The sequence below is a fragment of the Bos mutus genome, chromosome 24 (assembly GCF_027580195.1).
Source record: "Bos mutus isolate GX-2022 chromosome 24, NWIPB_WYAK_1.1, whole genome shotgun sequence".
Lineage (NCBI taxonomy): Eukaryota > Metazoa > Chordata > Mammalia > Artiodactyla > Bovidae > Bos > Bos mutus.
The window spans coordinates 61,837,042-61,864,673 of NC_091640.1; the positions used below are offsets into that span (position 1 = coordinate 61,837,042).

Below are 27,632 nucleotides of genomic sequence, written 5' to 3' on the forward strand. Positions count from 1 at the left end.
GCGAGTTCAGGTGAGTCGCTCCTGCCCAGCAGAGCTGCTCTCACGTCCAGGTCTGTCTGCATCTGGCTTTCCTTTTCCCTGGACCGCTGTAACTTCAGGTAAGCAAAGCGCAGGTAGCAGGGCTTGGTGGCGTCCCTGTTTTGGGCAAGTCTTAAAAGAATATAGCTCTTTGAGATGATTTGCGATGGTACAGAGTGGGCAGAACCGAGTCTTTCGCGGCTGGGCTGTCAGCTGCGCGTGGCCATCAGCCCTGCAAGAGCAGCGTTTGCCGCGCCCGGTCCTTTGGGAGCCAGGCATGCCACGTACAAGGTCAGAATATGCAGGAATGGCACGGCCGGGAGGTTTTGGTGTATATGGGGAGGGGAGCGGGCGGGAAAGAGTGATCTACGGGGGGTTCTGAGGACGTTTTCAGCCCTGCTTTGGAGCTCAGTGTTTTGCGGCGCTGGTTCCAGAGACGGTGTGGCGCCCTAACCTGAGGACGCGGGGAAGCACAGGAGCGTCTGGCCGCCTTCCTGGCTGGCGCTGAGCGGTGAGGTTCAGACCTCGGAATCGCTTTTCTGCGCATTTTAAAGCATCCAGTTGCTGTCCGTTTATTTGCACCTGCGTTCTTCAGGGCTGGAAGTAGTCTCTCTCCCTATCTGGGTTTCAAGATACTTGAAGCGAATCACACATTTCCAGCGTGTGTTCTTGGGCGACTTTTCGAACAAGTTGGCTCATAGTTTCTTCCTCAGGGAAGCTACTGTGTTGATGGTTTTCTTTAAGCCTGTCACACTAAAGAGCGGTTAACAGGCCAGGCTGTTCAGGCTCAGATGAACAGAACTGGGGGCTCTGATACATCCTTCAGGTCCCCATCCCCTGTCTTGTGAGTCCCTCAGCGGATACAGGGCAGGACGAAGTGGAATCCAAGCCGTCAAACTCACAGCTCGTGGTCGTTTCCAGGTCACCATGAATTTTCTTTTCATTTTTTTGGCCACGCCCTTTGGCGTGTGGGATTTTCGTTTTCAGAGCAGGGATTGAACCCATGGCCCTTGTATTTGAAGTGCAGAGTCTTAACCACTGGACAGCCAGGGAAGTCCCACCAGGAATTTTCTTAACACCTCTGTCACCCCTACGTCACGGAAGAGGATTTGAACGGAACTGGGTGCATCCAAACCTTAGTCCCTTAGGTTTATGTAAGTGTCCTTAGGTATATGTAAGTATCCTTAGGTTTATGTAAGTATCCTTAGGTATATGTAAGTGTCCTTAGGTTTATGTAAGTATCCTTAGGTATATGTAAGTGTCCTTAGGTTTATGTAAGTATCCTTAGGTTTATGTAAGTATCCTTAGGTTTATGTAAGTATCCTTAGGTATATGTAAGTATCCTTAGGTTTATGTAAGTATCCTTAGGTATATGTAAGTATCCTTAGGTTTATGTAAGTATCCTTAGGTATATGTAAGTATCCTTAGGTACATGTAAGTATCCTTAGGTACATGTAAGTGTCCTTAGGTTTATGTAAGTATCCTTAGGTACATGTAAGTATCCTTAGGTACATGTAAGTATCCTTAGGTACATGTAAGTGTCCTTAGGTTTATGTAAGTATCCTTAGGTACATGTAAGTGTCCTTAGGTTTATGTAAGTATCCTTAGGTACATGTAAGTGTCCTTAGGTACATGTAAGTGTCCTTAGGTTTATGTAAGTGTCCTTAGGTACATGTAAGTGTCCTTAGGTTTATGTAAGTATCGTTAGGTACATGTAAGTGTCCTTAGGTACATGTAAGTGTCCTTAGGTACATGTAAGTATCCTTAGGTACATGTAAGTGTCCTTAGGTTTATGTAAGTATCCTTAGGTACATGTAAGTATCCTTAGATTTATGTAAGTATCCTTAGGTACATGTAAGTGTCCTCAGGTACATGTAAGTATCCTTAGGTACCCGTAAGTGTTTGATGGCTCCTGGGTGGGCGTGGAGATGGAAGCTCGTCCGAGGAGAGGATTCTCCATACGAGTTGGCAGGTTTATACGTTTGCTTCCTAGCACCTGAGTTCCGCAAACCAGTCCCTCTGGTTTGCGGGTTCAGCTTGAGGGTGTGAAGTCTCGGCAGTCTTGGTCATCCCGATGTGGCGAGTCTGGCTCTAGTTCATGGTTAGGCAGCAGACAGATGGCTCGGCGGTAAAGATCAGGCTTCTAAACAGGTGGGAGCAAATGTGATGGTTCAGGATATCTGCGAGAAGCAGAGGCTCCTCTCCATCGGAAATCAAGCGTTCGACCTTACCACTGAGAGTCACGTTGTTCTTTCCTGCTAACAAAGCGCTTTTCAGGTTACTTACTCATTTCATTCAGACTCACACTATTCTTTCACATGGAAGAAGCTGTGAGATCTCCTATTTTCTTCATCTGGCTCTGACTTTTTTCCTTGTGAGGTTGGAAAGCCAACAGCAGAGACCATGTTTTTATTTTTTATGTATTTTTTAGCCACACTGTGCGGCATATGGGATCTTAGTTCCCTGCCCAGGGATTGAACCTGTGTCCCTGCCTTGGGAGCTTGGAGTCTTAACCACTGGACCACCAGCGAAGTCCGGATACTGTGTTTCTAGACGTTCCATTATAGTTGTTGCAATAGGCAAAACTTCTCAAGGCGCTGCCTGAGGACTGTCTCCCCGAAAGAAGCTTTATCTCACCCAGATGGTCTACAGATGAAAAGTCTGGGGGAATATTGGCTTAGATGCATTAGAAGTGTTAGAAATCATGCAGGGGCCGATGAGCAGCTGTGAGTCTGGAGAAGCGAGTTCCCTGCCTGGCCTCACACCCAGTGCGTGCGTCTCCATTCGTTCAGGACTCCTTTCATTGCCATCTCTGATGTGAGTCTGGAGAAGCGAGTTCCCTGCCTGGCCTCACACCCTAGTGCACCAGTCTCTGTTCGTTCAGGACTCCTTTCACTGCGGTCTCTGAACTCTCAGTTCTCTCTGGTCCACCTGGGCGCATGGCTCATCCTCCTTGTTCTTCGGGAGCCCCCCTTTAGTGTGCCTTATCAGATGTCACTGTCTCTGAGGAGGCCTCGCTGAGATTTCCACTAGGAGTGCACTGTCTCGCCTAAGAGCTGCATGGTAACTTGTGCCCCCGGTCAAAACACCCATCACGCCTACAGACCTATCATGCCATTAGGCGTCAGCTCTTCGGAGGCGGACACCTGATTTGTTCATGTCTAGCGTGGTGCTGACACACCCTGTTAGGTGCTCAGTTGATACTTATTAAATGAAAGCAGTGGTGTTGATAGTTTGCAACACTAACGGTAGAGAACAAGAGTTTCTTCCAGTAGGAAAATCAGGGGGGAAGTTTTGTTTTGATTAAAAAGAAAGAAATCATGTAAGTTAAAAAAAAAAAAAAAGAAGAAGAAAACATGTAAGGTATCTTGATGTCTCTAAAAGGGTAGTCCAAGACACGGAGGGTTTTCGGAACTCTAAAGGCTCCTGAGTAAGCAAATGTCAGCAAAGACACAGTTACTGAGAAGGAAGGTGATGGGCGTGGTTGGGAACCAGGAGCTCAGAAGTGAGTCTGGTCTGACCACTCTCACTCCCTGCGTGGGTGGCTGGGGAGAATCCTGTATCTCTGTGCCCCTCCCTTCCCTCGCCTTTAAAATGAAGAGGTGGGGCCAGATTAAATCTAAACCGGGATCTTGTCTGCCTTTAAACGTTTATGACTTTAGGACGTATTGCAAATAATAAAAACAAAACAGCCACTTTACAATGAAATTCTTAGAACTTTTTGTTGTTTACTGTATTTGCATTATTATTTTAACTTCTCTCTCAGTTTCTCTGATTAAAATACAAATGTCTTTTAAACTTTTAAGTGACTAAAGATGTAGTGTCTTCCATGTTGAAACTGTAAATGAAATTCTCCTTACTTGTTCTAATCATTAGGTTTTCTAGAAAATGAAAGACATTATCTCTGTAATAATGGAATAACAGAATGAAGACTCTGCGGAGACTTTAGCACTCTGACCAGGTCACTCGATGTGTAAATTTACCATGTAGAAATTGCTAATCTCCTATTCCTGTATCCATAATTTTCTTTTTGGTTTGATGTTTTTTTTTTTTTTAACTGGAGTATAATTGCTTTACAAAGGTGTATAAGTTTCTGCTGTGTGTATCGCCTCCCTCTTGGGCCTCCCTCCCATCCCTCTACCCCAATTCCAGCCCTCTGGATCCCTCAGAGCCCCTGGCTGAGCTCCCAGTGTGATTCAGCAGGTTCTTACCCTATCTATTTTACCCATGGTAGTGTGTTTATGTTAAACTTAATCTCCCAGTTCATCCTGCCTGCCCCCCAATACCCTGCACCTTGTCCACACATTGCTTCTCTCTCTGTATCTCTATTCCCGCCTGGAACTAGATTGATTTGTACCAGATGAATCTAGATTTCATCATACATGATTTCACACACTTATGTTAATATACGATACTTGTTTTTCTCTTTCTGACTTACTTCACTCTGTATGACAGACTCTGGGTCCATCCACGTCTCTACAAATGATTCAGTTTTGTTCCTTTTTATGGCTGAGTAATATTCTATTGTGTATATGTACCACATCTTCTTTACCCATTCATCTGTTGATAGACTTTTAAGTTGCTTCCATGTCCTGGCTATTGTATTAATAAATAGTGCTGCAACGGACATTGGCGTACATGTCTGTTTTTGAATTATGGTTTTCTCAGGGTATATGTCCAGTAATGTGATTGCTGGGCCATATGGTAGTTCTAATTTTTATAGCATTTGCTCTTGCAAAATGGTCTGCTTAGGAACCTGACCCATTTTCTTGTGCATACTTTGCTAAAGTTGCTGAGATTTGTTGAAATGCTTCAACTTGCAGCACAAGGAGGTAGCCATTGTCTGTGGTCAAACTCTTCCCTCGAGCCATCCCAGAACAGAAGGCTTCACAGTGCTTTTAGGCCACTTGGAGCTGATTACCAAGCAACTGATCAGATTTACCAGGCAACACTTGACTGATTACTTGTCTCCCTGGCCAACTTAGATGTTAAGTGAGTCCTGATTTACACTCTCCAACAGGGACAGAATCTAAGCCTTGGATCGCAACACAGTGCTAACTGTGTTGTGTAATTAACTGTGCTTAAAGCCACCATGACCTTGTATCCGCTTGGAGCCATTTGGATGAAATAGATCCCATAATGTTATAATGAGTGAATGAAAGATGCTTCAGTCCTCACCCTTTGATCCACTCGTGGGATCCACATTTAGATGTTTGCAGTCAAACTTCCTCAGCAGATTACTCCAAGGCTTTAAACACACAAAAGACATCAAGCTTTAAAGTTTGTTATAAATGATGCAAAATTATTCAGATTTCTTCTCTTAGCTGGTTGGAAATACATGCCTGGAAGAACTACTTGCATAGCTGGTGTGTTTTCGTATTGTTATTTGTGTGGTTAGGGCTTCAGCTGTTTGAGAAGTTTGCAGGCATTTGGGTTTAGGTTTCTCTGCTGGGTGAAGAAATAGCTCATTTAGCCTTTTCCATTTGGCAGAGAAATAGCTCCTGTTGAATTTTAGTCACAGATAAGCTCAGTATTGTTGTTAAATCTGCTGTTGGAAGAAGCCGGGCTTCTTGTCCTGAAAGTTTGGGATTCCCCAGACCCTGTAATCTCCCTGTGAGGGACGCGTGCTTCTGTGTGTCTCACTGCCCTCTGCCCTCCTCCTGGGGGTCCCCTTTCCCCGAGAGCTCACTCTCCTATCACGGCCCCCGCCTTCCCCAGAGGAGAGTAAGGTACTAGGCTTAAAGAAATGTAAGGTCCCTGGCCTGACTTCAGGTTACTTTTTTTTTTTTTTTAACCTTTTTAATGTCTATTTTTATTTATTTATTTGGCTGCATTTGGTTTTACTTGCCACATGTGAGATCTAGATCCCTGACCAGAGACCAAACCCGGGCCCCCTGCATTGGGAGCTCAGAATCTTAGTCGCTGGATCACCAGGGAAGCCCCAGGTTACATTATCATAGGTTCATAATGGAAACGCTGAGGTCACTTGGCTGTACTTATCGGGCATGGGAGAAAGCAGTCACTGGAGAAGATCAGTGAGCATGAACGGGGCAACAGAAAAGTTTTTTTTTTTGCTAATAAACTTGTGACTGAGATTTATTATGATCTTTTAAAGTCTGTCCTACACATAAGCCACATGTCTCATAAAAGGGAGAATTCTGAAGAACTGTTTGAAGACCAGGGGCACGTTCCTTGATCTTAGTCTCTTGTCTTGGCATTTTGAAATTCTGTTCAGGGATGAGGTACAAAGTTGAGATCCTGTTTGTGCATTTGACTCTAATGCATTGGCTCCTGATTGACGGAAGCCCTCTGTCTCGAGTGGTGATGCTTCGTCTGAGGCCAGGGAGCACTTCCGACCCGAGGGCCTTCAGTGCCGCGTTCGCTCTTGCTGTCTGAATACACGACTGCACAGTGCTTGAGTGCCTTGGGGGAATGCTTCAAACCTTGATCCGTGGGATGGTCATCCAGGGGTAATGATGCCCCCTACATGCTATCCTGGGGTCAGGCAGAGCGGAGGGTTCATGCAGCTCAGCTTGGCTTCTAGAAGGGACTATGCCCTGACCGCTGGATTTACCCAGGAGCCTTCAGGCTTCATCAGTCAGTATCTGCTGCACTAGGGCTAGAGGATAGGCAGGCCTTTCACTAGCACAGCAGTTGTCAGGCTTTAGCCTCCAGATCCCTTTACACGCTTAAAAATAACTGAGAATCCCAAAGAGGTTTTTTTTCATGTTGCTTATATCTATTGATATTAAGTTAGAAATTAAAGCTGAAAAAATTCTGAAATATTTTAAAAACTCATTAACAATAATGGAGCCATTACATAGTAACATGGATAACATACTTTTATGAAAAATAACTGTTTTCTAAAGTGAAGTCATACAAAGAGAAGAGTAACATCATTTTTCATTTCTGCAAATCTCTCTAACATTTGGCTTCATTGACAACTGAGCGACTAAACGACCACCACCACCACCATAGTCTCTGGAAAACTCCACCGTGTATTTGTAAGAGATTAAGAGTGAAAGGAAGATGATGTCTAAGTACTATTATGAAAGGAGTTTCAACCTCATGGACCCATTGAAAGGATCTTCGGGCTGCCAGGGGATCTGTAGGCTCCACCTGGAGAAGCTCTGCTTCAGAATAATGAGTTCTCAGGCAAGACCAGAGGAGACCCACTGCTGCTGTTTCCACTTTGGTTGTTATTTAGTTGCTCAGTCGTGTCCGACTCTTTGGAGACCCCATGTAGCCCATCAGGCTCCTCTGTCCATGGGATTCTCCAGGCAAGAATACTGGAGTGGGTTGCCATTCCCCTCTACAGGGGATCTTCCCAACCCAGGAACTGAACCTGGGTCTGCTGCATTGCAGGGGGATTCTTTATGAGCCCTGGGCTCCATAGTTTTAGCTGAAGCTGCCCTCTTTCTCTTTAACTGGAATCACACAGAACTGCTGTGACTTGACTGTTTTTGAAATCTACAAAAAATTCAGTTTTATATGGTTTAACCTAAATCCTAATTGAAACAATATAGATAAATAAACTGATTTTCATCAGTGTTGACGACTGTCCTGACTCCATGCAGAGAAGAGGTGTCCCGACTGACCGTTAATCTAATTAGTCACACTAATCGCACTCCTGACAGTGGTCACTGTAGCCGAATGGGCCTGGATTCAGAGGTTCAGGGCAGAGCTGTCCAGAGAGAGGACCTCACATCTGGACACTCAGACCTCAGGACGTGCGGGCAGGAGTTGCATCACCACTGGCTTTAGATTTGCATTTACAGGAAGTTCTTGCCTCTCCTCTACCCTAGCCCGTGACTTTGACTAGGATTCTTACTGCACTGCCAGATGCAGTTGAGGGCACTTGAAAGGTGCTTTAGAAATAGCCTCTCTCTTGTCCTTTGTTCCAGGCCCACAATGGAGGCCCTGCGACTGGCAAACTCGGCCTTTGCAGTTGACCTGTACAAACAGCTGTGTGAAAAGGAGCCGGCGGACAACATCCTCTTCTCTCCCATCTGTCTGTCCACCTCTCTGTCACTTGCTCAAGTCGGTGCCAAAGGGGACACAGCAGATGAAATTGGACAGGTATGGCCTGCAGCTTGCCTCTGCTTTGCGTGGAAAAGAGTAATCAAGACGCACCGGTGGTGCCTGGGGAAAGGCAGTGAGGCTCTGTGGTCAGATTGGCTCAGGGCTGTGTATTTTGCCACTTCTAGCACTCTCTCAATTTACTTTTTAAATGTGAAAGCTCATTTATCTGGCCTGCCACCCATGTTTAGAACAGGCACTGTGTTGCGGGGGAGAACCCGGGGATTAACTAGACAATCAAAAGCATTTCCACTAACAAGTGGCCTTTGACAAGTCACATGACATCTTTCTACCTGTTAGAATGTAAGTGTCAATCAAAAGGATGTTTGTTAATGTTCCACTGCAAATACCCCAACCAGGAAGAGTGATATCTAAACCCTCTGTCTTATGCACAGAATTTATTAAAGCATCATGCTGTATATTAAGATGCAGACTCCACTATATTCTACTCTATAGTATATTCTGCCCTATTCTATATCCTTACTGGATAGATAGAATGTACCCATGCTTATTTCAATGGAGAATTTACACTTGAAATTGAGTGGGACTTGAAAAGGACACTTCCTTTGTGGGGAGAGGAGCTTCATCTTTTCATCCCTCTTTCTCCCACCGCACCATCCCTACCCCATCTCCCTTTCCTCACGCCTCACCTACCATTAGAGAAGAGATGGAAAAGAGCATTTCTGGTACTGCGCCTGCTATTGTTCTCCTACAGTGGGTGCTTGGGTTCTTAACTTTCTGGTCTGTTTGCCTGTCAATAGGCGTAACAGTAATGTACCACTTTGGACCAGCCAGTTTGACCCTGCAGGACTAAGGCTGTGTGACTCACAGGTGCAGTGTGCCCATAAGTGATGTCACCCGAGGTGTGGCATCAGGGCTCGGTTATTATGGGTCAGGATGTGGAGAGAAGCACCTTATCCTGATGTCATGTTTTGGGCACCATGGAGGTGAAAAGAGGCTGGGTTATTGGTTGGAACAAAAAAGTTACGAATAAAATAAAAGGTTTTAAGACTTCCAGAAAATAGCATCCTGATTTTAAGTGGCTTATTACTATAAAAATAATTATTAACATTTTGAATCCATATAATATTCTAGGTGTTTTACAGATAGTGTCTGTAATCCTCACGGCAATTTAGACAACTAGGCGTTGTCAGTCCATTTTGCAGAGCAGAGTGAAGTTCTAAAAGCTGGGCAAGACGTTTCTAGTAGGTACAGGCTGGGGTGAAAGGCGGACTACTAAACCGTAGGCCACGGTTGGCACGGAGCTGCCTACCTTAAATGACGCCATCAGCCCATTTGGCACTAGTTAGGACACCGAAGGAACTCTGGAGACTCCTGTATCCTGGAATCTGATACTTGCCTAGTGGTTGTCTCTTGGCATTAATTTCTCTCTTCTTGTCTCTGAATTGGGTAGAAATTTTAACCTACTTCCATCTTTTCCAAGTTTGGAAAACAGCGTAGAGGCATCATTCTGAAGAAGGGGCAAATTTTCTTTATAGTTAAATCGAGAGAAGAGTGCCTTTATGCTGGTGTTTCTCGGCTGGGGACAGTCCGCACCTTCCCTCTCGCACCCTCTCGGGGACATTCAGCAGTGACCTCGCACCCTCTCGGGGACATTCAGCAGTGACCTCGCACCCTCTCGGGGACATTCAGCAGTGACCTCGCACCCTCTCAGGGACACTCAGCAGTGACCGGGGACACTTCTGTCGCCACAAGGGGAAGAAGGCGTGCTCTGGCACCCAGGGCTCCGGGCGCCTCCGGGCGCCATGGCACTGCCCCCTGCGCCCCTCCCCCTGGAGCTGTCCTGGGCTCCGGGCGCCATGGCACTGCCCCCTGCGCCCCTCCCCCTGGAGCTGTCCTGTCTGAACTGCCAGCAGCGCTAAGGTTGAGCAGCCTTGCTCTCTGGGAACCACAGAGCACCGTGGTCCCTGTGTCAGATGGTCAGGCCCCGTCCCCAGGAGGCTGGCCATCGCCATGTGTCCTCCGCCACGGGAGCAGGCAGTGCTTCATGGGTGATGGGGATTTTTTTCTTCACAGGTCCTTCATTTTGAAAATGTCAAAGATGTGCCCTTTGGATTTCAAACAGTAACATCGGATGTCAACAAGCTGAGTTCCTTTTACTCCCTGAAATTAATCAAACGGCTCTACGTAGAAAAATCTCTGAATCTTTCTACAGTAAGTGGCTCAGTGGAATTAGCAAGATTCAGCTGTTTACCAGGGGTGACGTTTTCTCATGGTTAGACCAATGACTTTTTCTAGATGCTCATTTATGGTTTATTTAAAATAAATTAATCCCAGGAGAGGTTGAATACAGTGGGAATCAACTGCAGTTACCTATTTTAACTTAAAATACAGAGGAGCCATCAGCTTCCTTTTTTCACTCTCAAACACCCACACACCCCACCCTTTCTCTTAGCTTCCTCACTGAGAGAGGTGGGAAATGGGGTTATTAACTCTCTAACAAATGCGTCTCTATAGATGTAAGACAGCCCGTGATTTAAACCTCTTTCTCCTTCAGCGTCAGGGCAGGTGACCTGGGAAGATTTCAACTTCTTTACCTTGCTTGTTCATGCACACAGTATTCTTCTGATGTTTCCCAAAATCAGTAAGGAAAATAATAACTGTGCAAAGTGACAGTTTTCGTCAGTCACAGACCATTTTGTTTGTTTTGCCAGGCTGGTCAGGTGGGTATCCAAGGCAGTGGTGGTAGTTTTAGGAGTTTCTTGGAGGAATCATATAAAGAACACTGAAATATCCTTAAATTTGATCCAGAGTGAATCATAATATTTTAAAAATCTTCACTTGAAACATGCAGCCAACTTCCTCAACTACAGAGATGTTCATTCTCTGCTTTAGTAAAATCGAGTTCAGTTTGCGTTTGGATGGTCAGAATTTCAAGCTTTCCAAATCTAAAAGGTGGACTACCAGTTAAATATTTTGCCTTAGTTTTACTATCTTCAAATAAATGTTTGTATTCTGGCAAGGATCTTTTGGGGATGTAGATCACTAGATACTGTTGTGAGTTTGTTTTTGTTGCTTAAAGACACACACACACAGCCTTCTTCTTCCAAAATAACCTGGGGGAATTAAAGAAATATTGAGATGTGAGTTGGGGCCCAAGAATGAAAACATTTAAAAAACTCCCTAGGTGGTCCTTAAAGATACTTAAATGCATTTTGATGCTGGCAGTGAAGACAGTGGAGGCCCTTCCTCTTGCAAGGTCTCTGGAATGTTCTAAGCTCTGTCAGTAAATGGTAACTCAGTCCCAAGGTTGGGTTGCAGTGAAGAGAATCCAACTGGCTAAGGTTCTGACTGCTCTGAAAAAAATCCAGGGAGTCCTGTATTCAGAAGTAAAGTGACATGGCATTTAATCAATCTGTGTTTAGTTTGGTTGAACTTCCATTCAACATTTCGAATTATTTCAAACCAGGAGTTGCAAGCAACTTTTTAAGAGTGCTTTCCATTGCTTCTGAGGGTTGTATGTCATCTACAGATTTACTAGTAACAGTACAAACAGGTGTGGTCTGTGGAGCGCCAGTTGCATCACAACTGCCGGGTGCTGAAAATGTGTATCCTCAGCTTTGGGTCACTTGAATCAAGATCAGCAGGGATGGATTTAGGCTTTTGCAGTTTTAACAAGCGTTATAATTAGAAACACTGCTCTGTTCTTTGCAGCACTCTTTCAGACTTTAATGTGCAGGTGAGTCCTCTGGGAATCTTGTTAAAAACTCAGATTCTGATTCAGTAGGTCTGGGGGGGGCCTGAGATTCTGCAATCCTAAATATTTTTTAATTTATGGCTGCGCTGGGCCTTAGTTGCTGCACATGCAGTCTAGTTCCCTGACCAGGGATCGAACCCGGGTCCTCTGCACTGGGAGCATGAAGTCTAGTTCCCTGACCAGGGATCGAACCCGGGTCCTCTGCACTGAGTGCATGAACCACCAGGGAAGCCCTGAGATTCTGCGTTTGTAACAAGGTCCAGGTGATGCTGCCCATCTTGGTCTTTGGACCAAGCATCTTTATAATCTTTATTTCAGTGTGGGTTAGAGTTTTCTTCTCATCGAGTTCTCTTTTCTGTGCATTTCTTCCATTCTAAAACATCATATATAAACGTACATTTTTGCATTTCTGAAATTGGAATTCATATAATTGTGTGCCTTTAACATAATTTTTCTTTTCTCCCCCAAAGAAAGAAATTGATGGAGGCATTTAATACTTGTATTGTCTTAGAATTGAACAAATGAAGCAATACAAAGAAAATTCATTGATTTTTCCTTGAAGTTTCAATTTATATTGTGTGACAGATTTTGAAAGGGCGTCCATAGTAATAGAATTTAGAAGTCCTTGTGCTAGAATTGTATAAGGGCACAGTGGTTTGACTACAGACTTTAAGGACTTTGTGATTTTATGAATTGGATGTTTTTTAGGAGTTCATCAGCTCCACCAAGAGACCCTATGCAAAAGAGATGGAGACCGTTGATTTCAAAGATAAATTGGAAGAAACGAAAGGTCAGATCAACAACTCAATTAAGGAACTCACAGATGGCAAGTATCCTTTACTTATTCTGCTATAAATCACTAAGTAAATAGACTGTGTCTTCTCATGGGTCTGCTAAGTATAAACTTGAACATCTGGAGGGTTCTTTGAATGTTTTCAGTACACGAGCCTAATTCTTGTGCACCAAGCCGTTTCAACCATGCGGGTTTCTGGGCGTCTCCTGCCTCAGGTCACGAGTTGGTGGAATTCCAGGGGAGCCTTGTCTTGCTCCCTGACAGGCTGCCACAAGCCCTCCTAGAGCCCCAGCTGTGCCTCTAACAAAGGACAGCTCGGGGCGGATTCTGAGTCTGGTTTTTCAATCAGGAAATGAAGGGCTTGGACTGCAAACTGATTATCCTCCAAGCTACTTTCAGCTCAGATTTCTACAAATTTATTAAGGAAAAAAGCATGGAAAGGCCTTAGGTCGTCAAAAAGACGTGTCGAAAAAGTGGAACAAGACAGACCACCACGGTGGAACCTGTCTCAAACCTCTATCCCGGTCGATAGCCCAGGTCCTGGGTCTCTAGCAGCACAGCTCCTGCCTCTTGCTCAGCGCTTCCCTGAGGCCTCTCCTTTTCCTAGCTCCTCCCTCCACGAAAATTCTCTGTGAGTTGTCTTCCTTGCTAAGAAGGAATTGGAGCTCAGATGAATTTGGGTGCAAATCGGTGTTCTCGTCCTCGCTGCCCCAGGACACAAGGAGAGATCTGGGGGGACACAGAGCCTCGTGGGCTTTTCGGGTGCTTTGTGCTCCCCGGAATCTGGGGAGGGACGTGTTTCCGTAGCAGAGACCCAAGGCCGTGAGGTGGCCCCCTGGGCACTCTGACTCAGGAGTGACAGAGCCGCGGCTGTAACCACAGGCTCAGCCTGGGGAGGACGTGGGCTGGGAGTCATTCAAGCCTAGATTTAAACCCAGACACTGCCATTATCAACGGAGGGATTTGGATTGGAGTCTGAGTTTACTGTACAGTGGGGCATGTGTTGTCTATGTGTGTGCTGAGTCACTTCAGCTGTGTCCGACTCTTGTTGATACGGACTTGTTATTTAGTTGCTAAGTTGTGTCTGACTCTTTTGCGACCCCATGAACTGTAGCCTGCCAGGACTGTAGCTTCTATCCCTGGGATTTTCCAGACAAGAATACTGGAGTAGGTTGCCATTTTCTCCTCCAGGGGACCTTTCCAACCCAGGGATCAAACCCACGTCTCCTGCATCTGTAGGTGGGTTGCTGACCACTGAGTCATCTGGGAAGCCCATAGTATGCCCACACACAAATGTGTACATTGATACATATTTGTTATTGAAATGAACTTTCTTTGACTTTGTATATAAAGAAAGATCTGGTCTAGGAAATACCAGGTTCAGTTCAGTTCAGTCACTCAGTCGTGTCCGACTCTTTGTGACCCCATGAATCGCAGCATGCCAAGCCTCCCTGTCCATCACCAACTCCCGGAGTTCACTCAGATTCACGTCCATCGAGTCAGTGATGCCATCCAGCCATCTCATCCTCTGTCGTCCCCTTCTCCTCCTGCCCCCAATCCCTCCCAGCATCAGAGTCTTTTCCAGTGAGTCAACTCTTCGCATGAGGTGGCCAAAGTACTGGAGTTTCAGCTTTAGCATCAGTCCTTTCAAAGAAATCCCAGGTCTGATCTCCTTCAGAATGGACTAGTTGGATCTCCTTGCAGTCCAAGGGACTCTCAAGAGTCTTCTCCAACACTACAGTTCAAAAGCATCAATTCTTCGGTGCTCAGCTTTCTTCACAGTCCAACTCTCACATCCACCAGGTTAGGCACAATTTTAAAATGCATACCTGAAGAAGAGCTTCAGGTGTGTAACAGTTTTGCTTTTAAAATTGTTAACAAGTTGCATTTCTCTCCAGCAACCTCCATTTTAAAATCTTCAGAAGTTTGCATTTTTTACTGGACAAGGTAGTTAAGTGAAAAAACTTCTGAATTTGAAATCAGAAGGTTGATGTTTAAGTTAATGCACTTGACCACTACATTTGGGCTTCCTGGTGGCTTAGTCAGTAAAGAATCTGCCTGCAGTGCAGGAAACCCTGGTTCGATCTCTGGGTTAGGAAGATCCGCTAGAGAAGGAAACAGCTCCTCATTCCAGTATTCTTTCCTGGAAAATCCCATGGACAGAGGGGGAGCCTGGTGGGCTACGGTCCATGGGATCGCGAAGAGTCGGACATGCCTGAGTGACTAACACACACGCACACACACACACACACCACCATTAACTAGCTCCCTCCTTCTTCAGTGATGCTGTTACGTAGTCAGCCCATCACCTAGAACTGGCAGGATGGGTTACAAAATTTGCAGGTGCCAGTGCAAAACGAAAACACAGGGCCTTTGGTTAAAAACTGCATTGAGAATTTGAAGATGGCAACGAAACCCGTGCAGGTCCCTGCACAACTGGCCACAGCCCAGGAAGGGGGTCTGAGCCATGGTGAGAAGATCTAAGAGATTAGGCAAAGAAAAATCTTTTGCAAAAACATCAATGCTATTCAAAAGCAAAGACTTTATTAAGCGTTTGTCACCATCGAACTGTTTCGTCTGTTGAGGGTTTGAGCTCCGTGGTGGTTGCAGTTGTCATGGAGCCGATGGTGGTGATTACAGCTGACCTGGATGCAGACACACTGGCACCAGGGCAATTTGAGGAGGAGGGGCGGGAGCTCCAGGGTAAAGAGGAGAGCTTTGTCCAGGCATCGAACGTGCTTGGCCGCTGAGTGAACCTGGAGAGCCACACGGCCTCTCTGAGCCTCAGTGTCCTCATCTGTGAAATGGGGGTGATGACCTTTGCCCTCCAGGATCATCGTGAGGGAAGTGAGATGGGACTCGGGACAGTACTGAGTGCAGGGCTGGGTAGAAAATAAGGTTTCTGGCATTTTTTTTTTTTCCCCATGAGCACAGGCTTTGGCGTCACAAAGAACTGGCTTTGAATCCTGAATTCCCCATTGCTCATGCATCGTCTTGGGCAAGGGACTTAACAGGGAGCCTCAGCTTCCTCATCTGTAAAGGGGGGAGATGTGCAGGGCACCGCGCCTGAGTGTCCGGCACGACCTTCCTCGGCGCGGTAGAGACGCCACGGCGGTGGCTTTCCTCCTTCCTCCCCTGCTCCCTGTCACCCTCCTCCCCAGGTCTCTTGGAAAGGCTGGGTGTGGCGGGATGGAAGGAGAGAAGGGATCCTTTTGAAACGAGATGGGCTGGGCTGCCGAGCCACATTACAGGCGTGGCTCTAGCCAGTGAGTGGACTTGCACGCGGACATCAGAGGAGGTTTGGGAGAATAACCCTGTGCAATTTGTGGTTTCCTAAAATTGTTTGCAGGCCACTTTGAGAACATTTTAGCTGACAACAGTGTGAATGACCAGACCAAAATCCTTGTGGTTAATGCTGCCTACTTTGTTGGAAAGTGGATGAAGAAATTTCCTGAGTCAGAAACCAAAGAATGCCCTTTCAGAATCAACCAGGTACGTGGGCTGCATGCAGCAGACAGGGTCCCAGCTGTAGGTCTGAAAAATCACAGCCACGCAAGGGACCCTGGGAATTCACTCTGATGAGGACAGTTAAGGCACAAAAGGTTATCTTTTCCCAAGACAACAGCCAGGGGTAAGTGTAGAAAAAACTCCATAATCCAGAGACTCTCATTCTTTTTCTGGGATGTCCTTAGGGTCTGAGTAAGATTTTACAGAGCTTATAATACAGTGTGTGGTTAGTCTCTCAGTTGTGACCAACTCTTTTGTGACCCCATGGACTGTAGCCCACCAGGCTCCTCTGTCCATGGGATTCTTCAGGCAAGAATACTGGAGTGGGTTTTCATTCCCTTCTCCAGGGGATCTTCCTGACCCAGGGATCGATCTCAGGTCTCCTGCATGGCAGGCAGATTCTTTACCATCTGAGCCACCAGGGAAGTCCTTATAACATAGTGGTTAAATCTAAATCACCAACTAGAAAATAGCTACAGATCTTCGGGGCCATTAATAAGAAAGGAAAAGAAAAGGAACACACTAAATCCCAACGTCAGAGGTCTTTGTATCATCATGAAACATAACCATTTGGGAATCTTATTCCAGGTTAATAAACTCCTCTGTGATCTCACTTCTCATCGGTTAGCAGTAAAGTACATGGTTTGATATTTTAGTTTAGAAAGCGCTTTGAGGTGCTTGCTGACCGTGAAGGAGAAAGCATATCTTACTCATCTCCAGGGCTAGGAGTCATTATGGAGAAGAATTACAAACCTGCATTGTAGGGAAGTATAGTTTTAATACTACTGAGTGAATAAGAAGTCATAGACCTGAGACTGGAAAACTGATTGTTTCGTTATGAGGTGGGAGACAGTGGGCCTCTGGGCTGGATGCCTGGTGTTTGTCACGTGGAGTAAAACTGAGCTTTTGTTCTCCCCCAGACACTCCCAAGGACAAGGTAGTGGCAAAAGCTGAGCTCTGCTAAAGCAGAGATACGATGCCCACTCCTGAGGCCAAGGAAGTCTTCCCTGTCTGCACGCGTGCAGGGAGGCTTCTTGGGGGTCGAATAGGGAGGGGACCTCACCCCATAATAAGTGTGGACACACACCCATAGACCTCTGCGGTGGGATCTGTTTTAGAAGAAAAGTTGTGCATGCATCTTGGGGAGGGTCCATGGCCCAGTCAGGTGTGAAGAAAGAAACAAGGTAATTGGCCAAAGGTAAACAAAGATGGGGGGACTGTCGCGCGTGACTGACTGGTGTCACCTCCTCACCGCGCGCTCCTCACTCAGGACGTCTCCGGGGGGTCTCTGCCCAGCTTCTGACTCGCCGCACGCCCCTCCTTGGAGAGGCGGCCGGTACCCTCTCTCTTCGGGTGTGCATCTCCGCTCTGCTTCTGCGGTAGATAGACAGACTGTTGTCCTGTTTGCTCACCATGCGTTGCAGTGCGTCTCTAATAATAAACTTTGTACCTGTTCTTATAGTTTTTGCCTCCCTGAAACAGTCTTGCTTTCAAACAGGGGCAAGAGCCAGGCGTACGTTTCTTCCAGCCTCGAGCCCCTGGTGGTCTAGTGGCGAGGACTCTTGGTTTTTAGCTGGGTTACCCAGGTTTAATTCCTGGGCAGGGAACTAAGATCTCTCTTCAGGACCGCTCACTGCTCTCCTTCTGAGATCAGGTAGAGGACCTGGGAAACTCCAGAAATGTATAGGACGGTGTGATTTGGTTTCATTCGATGGAATCTGGCTTGTGATAAGAACACAGGTTCAGAACTGTCTGTCGGTCAGCGATATAGTGGAAGGAAGCTCATTTACTCTGGAGCCCTGTGATCGACTCCAGTTTTCAGGTCTCTCCTAGAGCCTACAGCTGCTGCTGTTTAGTCGCTCAGTCGTCCGACTCTTTGCGACCCCGTGGACTGCAGTGCCCCAGGCTTCCCTGTCCTTCACCATCTCCTGGAGTTTGCTCAAACTCATGTCCATTGAGTTGATGTTGCTAATGGTGCTTCTCATACCAGCTGCAGGGCCAGCCCAGAAAGTCATCAGAATCCTGCAATAGTGAGTGAGTTCACCATGAACTCTTGTGCCGCTCAGGCTCAGGTCTGTGTTTTCACATTTGTTAATGAGTGTTTTACAGAGGTGGGTAGAATGTGTGCAGTATTAAATCATAAAGCTTGGTCGGATCAACATCCTGGAGTCTTGGACTTTAGAAAGAGAATTAATAGGGATTTAAAATGCCATTGATCTCTCAGAGGTTCATCAAATAAAACACCATTCAAGGCTGTGTGGGGCTACACCCTCCTTTTGAAGGCACAGGTTATTATGTTTCCTGTGAGGTGCTTCTGTCAGCTCCCAAACTTTCGGGCGATGCTACTAAAACTTTTCCCGTGTCCTTTGGTCTCATGTCTTTTAAGGGCTAGACTGAGTTGATGCAGTGATATTATTAAAAGTTTAGTATAATACCTCTTCTGACAAAGGTGCACACACACACACACACACACGCTGTATTTTCTGGGATGGTTGTTACTTAGTCTTATTTTCAGAGACATGTCTTAATTTATATTTTAGAAAGAGGGATTATTGTTTCCACAGTCAGTGCTGAAAAATGAAATGGATGACAGTTTTTGGTGATCACAGTTTTTGTGAATTCAGAAACTATTAGTAATCTAAACTAATGGAGATTTTTAGACAAATCTGTATCTTCTTTGAGAGATGGAAGAATTACCAGTTAATTCCAAAAGTAGTATTTTTAAAAACCATAATTTTTTTTGGTTATATATAGAGGCAAAGTCTTCAGTTATTTAATAACAGCCGAATGTTTAGTGAGCAGTTCTTCCGTGCTGGGATATGCCAAGGTGTAAGACGTGGTTCCTGCTCTGACTGTCGTCTGGATGGGGCGGGGGCTGCCGCGTGCACACACATTTCTTTTCTGCAGTATCTCCTCCTTGTGGCTGCACACGCTGCTACTTAGCTAGTTCGGTCGTCCTGGGTCTTTGGTGCTGCCCTCGGGCTTTCTCCGGGTGCACAGTCTCCTCACTGCGGGCTCCTCTCCGTGGAGCACAGGCTCTGGGCCCTCGGGCTCCAGTAGCTGCAGTGCAGGGACTCAGGAGTTCACAGGCTCTAGAGCATGGGCACAGGAGATGCAGTGTGAGGGCTTAGTTGCTCCACGGTATGTGGGATCTTCCTGGGCCAGGGATCAAACCCGTGTCCTCTACGTTGGCAGATGGATTGTTATCCACCAGGGAAGTCTTACACACATATTTCTAACACTGTGACAAGTGTTAAAATGGGTATATATAGAAACAGTAAAACAAGTAAGGTCTAGTTTGCTTGAAAATAGCTCCGGGTAAGGTTTAGCTCACTGTTAAGGTTTAGCTCACTGTTAAGGTTTAGCTCACTGTTGAGGTTGAGCTCACTGTTAAGGTTTAGCTCACTGTTGAGGTTTAGCTCACTGTTGAGGTTTAGCTCACTGTTGAGGTTTAGCTCACTGTTGAGGTTGAGCTCACTGTTAAGGTTGAGCTCACTGTTGAGGTTGAGCTCACTGTTGAGCTTTAGCTCACTGTTGAGGTTTAGCTCACTGTTGAGGTTTAGCTCACTGTTAAGGTTAGCTCACTGTTAAGGTTTAGCTCACTGTTGAGGTTTAGCTCACTGTTGAGGTTTAGCTCACTGTTGAGGTTGAGCTCACTGTTAAGGTTTAGCTCACTGTTGAGGTTTAGCTCACTGTTAAGGTTGAGCTCACTGTTGAGGTTTAGCTCACTGTTGAGGTTTAGCTCACTGTTAAGGTTTAGCTCACTGTTAAGGTTGAGCTCACTGTTGAGGTTGAGCTCACTGTTGAGGTTTAGCTCACTGTTGAGGTTGAGCTCACTGTTGAGGTTTAGCTCACTGTTGAGGTTGAGCTCACTGTTGAAGACGCCAGATAAGAACTTCACTGTTCTATTATTTCTGCAGACTTGATGTTTGAAATTTCTCCCCAGAGAGATTCAGAAAACAGGCAAATATTGCGTGAGAGGTATAAACCCAGACAATGAGTTGCACTAAATTACTATCAGTCTTTACTCCCTCTTATGAATTAATTTTTCTTTAGAAAATGAGTCACCTCTGTGGCAGAGACACAAGGTCAGATATTAATGGGGACACAGAGAAAAAGGATGCTGCCTGGAGAGAAGGACTGTGTGATAGGAGCTATAAAGGATTTTGAGATAATTTTATTTGTAATCATTCTTAATTTTTAAAATTAGGAAATATTTCAAGTGTACAGTAAATTATGGAGGATAATATAACAAGCACCAATGAACCAACAACCACCTTTGTAAAATCTTTATATTTTGCTTCATTTCAGATATTTTAAAGGAAAAGTGTAGCCAGAGTTGCCCTGTCCTGTGTAGCCCCCTCCCCTCCCCTCGGCAGCTCCCCACTCCCGCCTCCCACCTTCCCCCAGAGGGATGGCCATCCTGAGACCTCCAGTTCCCTCATGCTGCTGACAGAGAAAGTGAGACCCAGGGAGGTTGCAGTGACTCACTGAACGTCACGGCATCTGTTTATGTCACATGTGAGACCAAAACCCGAGGTCCTCATGTCTAATCAGATAGGAGCAAGAAGAGGGGATGGGGAGGGGTGACGAAAACCACAGGCAGACAGAGGAGTAGGTGAGCGTGGTTTTGCTCTGCTCTATGCTGCCTCCTCCATAACAGGCATTTCATGAGGAAAAGCTGTGTAAATGGATATGCGGGTTTGCGCTGGAATCAACTTTCAAGTGAGCTCCACCAGCAATGCTTAAAAGATCTTGTAATTACAGGCATCTATAAAGCCTAAGTTAATGTTTGCTTGTGTTTCCAGTCATTCCATCTTATTTTTAAAGTTTTATATATGCAAATACAGTATTATATTATGTATAGTTCCTGTAGTTATAAAGCACATGAATAACTTTTCAGCGGAAGTCATAAACTCTTGACAGGACCGTCTCTGTCAGTGTGGATCCCCCTGTGGCCGCTTTAAGCCATAACGACTTGAAGCTATATTAAGAACAAATTTATGTGCTCTGTGTGTGTATATATATACACATTGTGTGTGTGTGTGCGTGTGTGTGTGTGAAAAGCAGGCAGAGCAAATTTCTTCTCCTTTTACAGACAGACACCAAACCAGTGCAGATGATGAATATGGAGGCCACGTTCTGTATGGGCCACATCGATGGTGTCAACTGTAAGATCATAGAGCTTCCCTTTCAGAACAAGCACCTGAGCATGCTCATCCTGCTACCCAAGGACGTGGAGGATGGGCCCACGGGCCTGGAGCAGGTGAGGAGGGCGGCAGGATGCAGCACGCAGGCGCACTGGTGCCAGGAGACGCGTGGGCGGCCTTGTGGGGCTGCGGGAGGGCGCCCGGTAACCTTGCCCAATGGTCTCCAATGGTTTCAGGGTTCTTTGGGGGTTTTTCTCCTCAATATTAAAACAGCTAATATTTATTTGGTACTTACAATGTGCCAGGAACTGTAAGTTCACACACGCACTGGTCATCTAATTCTCACGGCAGTCGCAGGAGTTAGAAACTGTTACCCTGAGTACTGAGTTTACCAGGGGACGCAGGCACAGAGGGCTAGGTACATGGTACAAACCCGTGTGGGGGACGTAGAATCGGAATGTGAGCCCAGGAGATTGGAATCTGCACTCTTAACGTTCTGAACTCCAGGCTGTGCTGCGCTCTGCTTAGTCACTCAGTCGTGTCCGACTCTCTATGACCCCATAGACCAGGCTCACCAGGCTCCTCTGTCCATGGGATTCTCCAGGCAAGAAGACTGGAGTGGGTTGTCATGTTCTTCTCCAGCGGATCACCTCCTCCCAGAGATCGAACCCAGGTCTCCCGCATTGCCGGCGGATTCTTCACCAGCTGAGCCCCGAGTAGTGCCTCTTTGAGGAACCTAGGATTCACTTCTATTTCGGGCTGCTCAGTTACTCCCTGACTCGGCGGATGGGCCAGCTTGGTCTCAGCCTCCCTGCTACTTTGGTTCTCATTATGTTTTATCTGTTACTGTATGAACTGTATGAATCATAATTCCTGTCTCCATTTTCCTTCTGTTTATTCTTCTCTCTCCTTTTTATAGCCCACCAGGTTCCTCTCTCCATGGGATTTCTTAGGCAAGAATATTAGAGTGGGCTGCCATTTTCTTCTCCAGGGGCTCTTCCTGACCCAGGGATTGAACTGGCATCTCTTGCATCTCCTGCATTGGCAGGCAGGTTCTTTAACCACTGCACCACCTGGGAAGCTTTGGTCTTAATAATTTGTCTTAAATGAAACAGTATCCGTGAAGAATACTTATCATAGATTAGCAAGAGAGTCCAATGGTTCCCTCCCCCATTAGAAATAAAGCTGGTGATCAGTTTGTGACCTTGTCATCTCCCTGATTTTTATAGGTTTCATATGAGTAACTTCAGTGCAGATTGCCTCATGTAGTAACAGTCAAGATATTATTCTCTGTTGTACATGCATTTCTCCTCTAGCCAGTGCAGAGATTGGAAGGGCAAGGAGCAATTTAAGATTTGCTCAATGAAGAATTTTATGACTAAATCATTTTATGCATCATTGCATATCTCTCATTTTAAAAATTGGAGAAGGCAATAGCACCCCACTCCAGTACTCTTGCCTGGAAAATCCCATGGACGGAGGAGCCTGGTAGGCTGCAGTTCATGGGGTCGCAAAGAGTCCGACACGACTGAGCTACTTCACTTCAACTTTCCACTTTCATGCATTGGAGAAGGAAATGGCAACCCACTCCAGTGTTCTTGCCTGGAGAATCCCAGGGACAGGGGAGCCTGGTGGGCTGCCGTCTATGGGGTTGCACAGAGTCGGACACGACTGAAGTGACTTAGCAGCAGCAGCAGCATTTTAAAAATAACCAACTGAAATGGATGCATTCATCACCTATGGTCTTAAAGAATGACCCTAGACAGTTCAAATTCTCATTTTAAAAAGGGTAACTTTAGCTTTAATTTATTAAATTTGATGCTATGCCTAGGGCACGAATATTCTAGGTTTCCTAGTGGAGGAATTAAAATAAGCTTTCTGTAAATACAATGCATAAACAGTTTTCTAATTTTATATTTATTTCACCATTATCCATGCATCATCATAAACCATGGATTCATCCCTATAGATCTCCTCTATAGTTAAAAGAAATGCTCTCATAAATTTCAGAGCGAAGGGACCATTGTCATAAGGTGTATGGGAGAATGATGCTGGGTGGCTTGGTGGCCATTTTCAAGAGAACCTCATCACATACCAAAACTGCAGAGTCGGCTCTGTCTTTGATGGACCACCTGTACTACTTCCAATCAGGCCCTCAGTGACACTGTATGCTTTTAATCGAGCAGGATCTTTTACAGTTGGAAATAAAAAAAATAATTTCCTCTGCTTTTTGTCCCTCAGGTTGAAAAACAACTCAACTCAGAGACGCTCCTGCAGTGGACAAATCCCAGCATGATGGCCAATGCCAAAGTCAAACTCTCCATTCCAAAATTTAAGGTGGAAAAGATGATTGATCCCAAGGCTAGTCTGGAAAACTTAGGGCTGAAAAACATCTTTAATGAGGATACCTCTGATTTCTCTGGGATGTCAGAGACGAAGGGAGTGGCCCTCTCAAATGTCATTCACAGAGTGTCCTTAGAAATAACTGAAGATGGTGGGGATTCCATAGAGGTGCCAGGGTCACGGATCCTGCAACACAAGGATGAGTTCAATGCCGACCACCCCTTTATTTATATCATCAGGCACAACAAAACTCGAAACATCGTTTTCTTTGGCAAGTTCTGTTCTCCTTAAGTGGCAGAGCCCAGGTTAAGTCCCACCCAACTTCTCTGCCGACTCTGCATCTAGACAATCATTTTCTAAACACAATAAATTGCTAATACTGCTGGGTCAGGAAGCCACCGGTACACACCCTAATAGACCCTTTTTCCAATCCTTTTTTTTTTTTTTTTAATTTTCCCTCCCACTCCCTTAGAAGATGGTGCTTTAAGGAATCACCTTAGAGAAAAAAATTCATGTTCATTATTTGTCAGACAATCCAGGGTTATTTGCAGGAACACAGTCTTTCTCAAAGAAAATTCCTCTAAGGAGGATCTAGAGGATTTTTATTACCAAAGCTTAGCCTTCCCTCTCTGGGATGCAGAATGTTCTAACATCCTCTTTTTCCTGGGACATGGGCGCTGCAAAGCTTTCCTGGCATGAATGAGGCTTGGGGACAGTACATCCACAGCTCCGTATGCTGAACAAAAGGGACCAATTTTTCCTTCGAAGTCTGACTTTGGGGGAATTTTAGAAAGATAATATGTTGCATATACTGTATGCTATGGAATTCCACTGACAGAAACTGGAACAGCACCCTATAAATCAGCACCTTAATATGTCTGCCATAGAATGCAAAATACTGGCACAGAGCAAAGACACTAGGCTGCCCAAAATACCAGGTTTTGCTGCCAAATGAGCGTGTCTCCTGCTTACGAAGACTTTGTTTTCGGGACTTGGTGGAATTTTGGCGAGTTGGACCTGTGGTAACCAAGGGCAGCGCCTCGGTGGGAAGTTCAGGTCTCAGTAAAAGTTCGCCGTAGAACAGCACGGTGGGCTACGTAGAGTTCCCGGTGCTGTGCAGCAGGTCCCGTCACTTGTCTGTTTTATACACATTATCCACAGTGTACATGTGTCAGTTCTAATCTCCTAATTCCTCCCACCCCAGCCCTTCCCCCCTTGGTATCCACTAGTTAACAATACCATATCCTATATTTGAAAGTTGCTAAGAGGGTAGATCTTAAAAGTTCTCACCACACACATGCAAAGTTGTAAGTGGGTGAGGTGATCGATACGTTAACTCACTTTACTGCAGTGGCCATTTTGTAATATATTAGAAATATTCAATCATTACATTGTACTCCTTGCTATGCTATGCTATGCTAAGTCACTTCAGTTGTGTCAGACTCTGTGCGACCCCACAGACAGCAGCCCACCAGGCTCCCCCGTCCCTGGGATTCTCCAGGCAAGAACACTGGAGTGGGTTGCCATTTCCTTCTCCAATGCATGAAAGTGAAAAGTGAAAGTGAAGTCGCTCAGTCATGTCCGACTCTTAGCGACCCCATGGACTGCAGCCCACCAGGCTCCTCCATCCATGGGATTTTCCAGGCAAGAGTACTGGAGTGGGGTGCCACTGCCTTCTCCGATTGTACTCCTTAAACTGGTACAATGATTTATATCAAGTACATCTCAATAAAGGTCAACAACAACAGCAACGAAAAGATGTAACAGGTTGCTGCAGAATAAATAATTTAAGCTAACTTAAAAAAAAAGCACTTTCACTTTTGATAGAATGCCCACCTGTTGCTGGGTTGGCAAGAGACCACTGGCAGGAAATTCAAGCTTGTGGATGTCTGACCACCAGGGACTTAAATGCACCCGAACTCTCACAGTAGGCAGTAAAAGAATGCTCCGGGTGTTGAAGGGACTTGCGTCATTGCTGTGATTTAGTGGGACGGGGGAGGAGCTTAATGCTGTTGGGCGGGCAACTGAAAATGCTCCTGCTGCCTCGGTGCGTATGTTTCTCAGCGTCTACTGGTTCAGTTACTGTGGATAGCTAGTTGGTAACGCACAATAATAGTATGTTTTTAAAGATGTTTCTGAGAAGTTACCTGTGTCAGAAGTTCAAGTGTTAATTCACTGCAGAAAGAGGGCGGCTGGAACGTTTGCATTCGAAAGGACGGCAGAACTCCTTCACCACCCTTCCAACCCACCGGCTTTGTTGTAAATAGGTTCAACTTTCTTTTTGCTCTGAAGGTTCAGTATTGAATTCCTTTTATGCTGTTGAAAATCAAATATTATTGAATTACAAGACTTGCTTTTTCCCATGAAAGTTGGATTTTCTATTTTGAAATAGAACCAAGCCAACCACTGACAAAATGTTTTTTTGCGGGGAGGATTGATGTAGAATAAACAGAAATGAGAATAATGACTGCCCCTACTTCTGGTCTTCCTTCCTTCCTGCACACCAGCTCTTGCTTCCTCCTTCTATCCCCTGTCATCCTGGGAGGAAAGGCCCAGGGAAATGGCAGGTTAACTTCCAACTACATAAAAGAGTTTGATGACACCAGGCCCTTGTAGGAGGCTAACCCTTGTAGGAGGCCGTGGAACTCCCCTCCAGCCTTTCCCACCTTGGGCTCTGCCTCCAAATGTAGTTTTATCGGGTAAGCTGTGTATGCCTAAAGTGTTTTCTTATTAAGTACTCTTCCCGTCCCCCGTGTCATGCACATTGTTTTAAGCCAATTACCGTGTCTCTGAACCTAATATTCAACACAGCCCTTTTCCTGTCCCTGCAGAGTGCTCAAATAGAACATGTCTCCTCTTGCAATAAACGCTGAGTGCAAAAATGGACAAATGCCCCACGTTCTCAAAAGGAAAAGACCATTTGGGCAGGATTTCTGGGGGTGGCCAAAGTCGGGTTTTAGCACTCTTGGCTCATTGTCCCTCTTCTCTAGACTGTGAGAAGGGAAGTGGGGGATGACCTTGAAACATGCTTCAGGAGTATTTACAGGAGGGGAGCGATCAGTGCTCCTTCAAGCCAAGTAAGTGTTCAGGGAACTTAACGTGTCTCCTTTAGGGTTAACTCTTGCCGGGGAAAGGCTCATCCGGTGACCGCAGTGCCGTACGCAGAGCTGCCTGGTGATGGCTGTGTATAAGAACAGAGCATCCACAGGGACTTCCCTGGCAGTTCAATGGCTACAGCTCCACAGTTACAATGCTGGGGCCGTGGATTCGATTCCTGGTTGGAGAACTAACAGCTTACACAGCCGAAAAATAGAAAAAAAAATAGCATGCGTGTGTTTACACACATGCATTCCTGGGGATGAAATGACTGAGCCATAGATTATTCAAGGGTTCAGCTTGAGGGGATGCTGCCAAATGGTTTTCCAATGTGTTCTACCAGTGCTTCTCTATCTTTATTACTATTATGATTGCATCATTATTGTTAGTGATTATTTTTTCCAACTGTGACTCTTATCAACTCCACATTCTTGGAGTAATTATGAGCCAGGCACTGTGCTAAACATGACATATATTATAATTCCGCTTCCACAACAACCTGTGAGGACTCATTCAAGGTTAAAGGAACTGAGGGTCAGAGACCGGGAAACTTGTGGAACACAGAAGGCTAGTAAGTTGTGCTGTTAGAATTTAAACCTCAGCTCTCTGATTTCAGAGCCTGTGTTTATAATTTCTGTGCATTTGGTTATTAAACATTTTCACTTGGTATTATATGATATGGCCAGGTGGCTCAGTGGTAAGGAATCCACCTGCCAATGCAGGAGATGTGGGTTTGATCCCTGGGTTGTGAAGATCCCCTGGAGAAGGAAATGACAACTTGCTTCAGCATTCTTGCCTGAAAAATTCCATGGACCGAGGAGCCTGATGGGCAACAGTCCATGGAGTCTCAAAGAGTCAGACACGACTAGGTGACTGAGCATTCACACATTACGTGATATTTCTTATATGTGGAATCTTAAAAAATGGT

At 45.6% G+C, this 27,632-nt stretch overlaps 1 protein-coding gene across 1 annotated transcript; it reads left to right on the forward strand.

The window, feature by feature from the left end:
* SERPINB5 (serpin family B member 5) lies at positions 1-26,141 on the forward strand. The gene is made up of 7 exons (XM_005910186.3): positions 1-98; positions 7,923-8,097; positions 10,135-10,272; positions 12,524-12,641; positions 15,958-16,100; positions 21,214-21,381; positions 23,507-26,141. The coding sequence occupies exons 2-7, from the start codon at positions 7,930-7,932 to the stop codon at positions 23,897-23,899; spliced, it is 1,128 nt and encodes a 375-aa protein (XP_005910248.1). The 5' UTR covers positions 1-98; positions 7,923-7,929; the 3' UTR covers positions 23,900-26,141.
* The last annotated feature ends 1,491 nt before the right edge of the window (positions 26,142-27,632 follow it).

Excerpts from the sequence above, each read along its gene's own strand:
- SERPINB5 (XM_005910186.3), top strand. The coding sequence starts at position 7,930 with ATGGAGGCCCTGCGACTGGCAAACTCGGCCTTTGCAGTTGACCTGTAC. Across the intron at positions 8,098-10,134 it reads CAGCAGATGAAATTGGACAG|GTCCTTCATTTTGAAAATGT; the intron begins GTATGGCCTGCA and ends TTTTCTTCACAG. Across the intron at positions 10,273-12,523 it reads AATCTCTGAATCTTTCTACA|GAGTTCATCAGCTCCACCAA; the intron begins GTAAGTGGCTCA and ends GATGTTTTTTAG.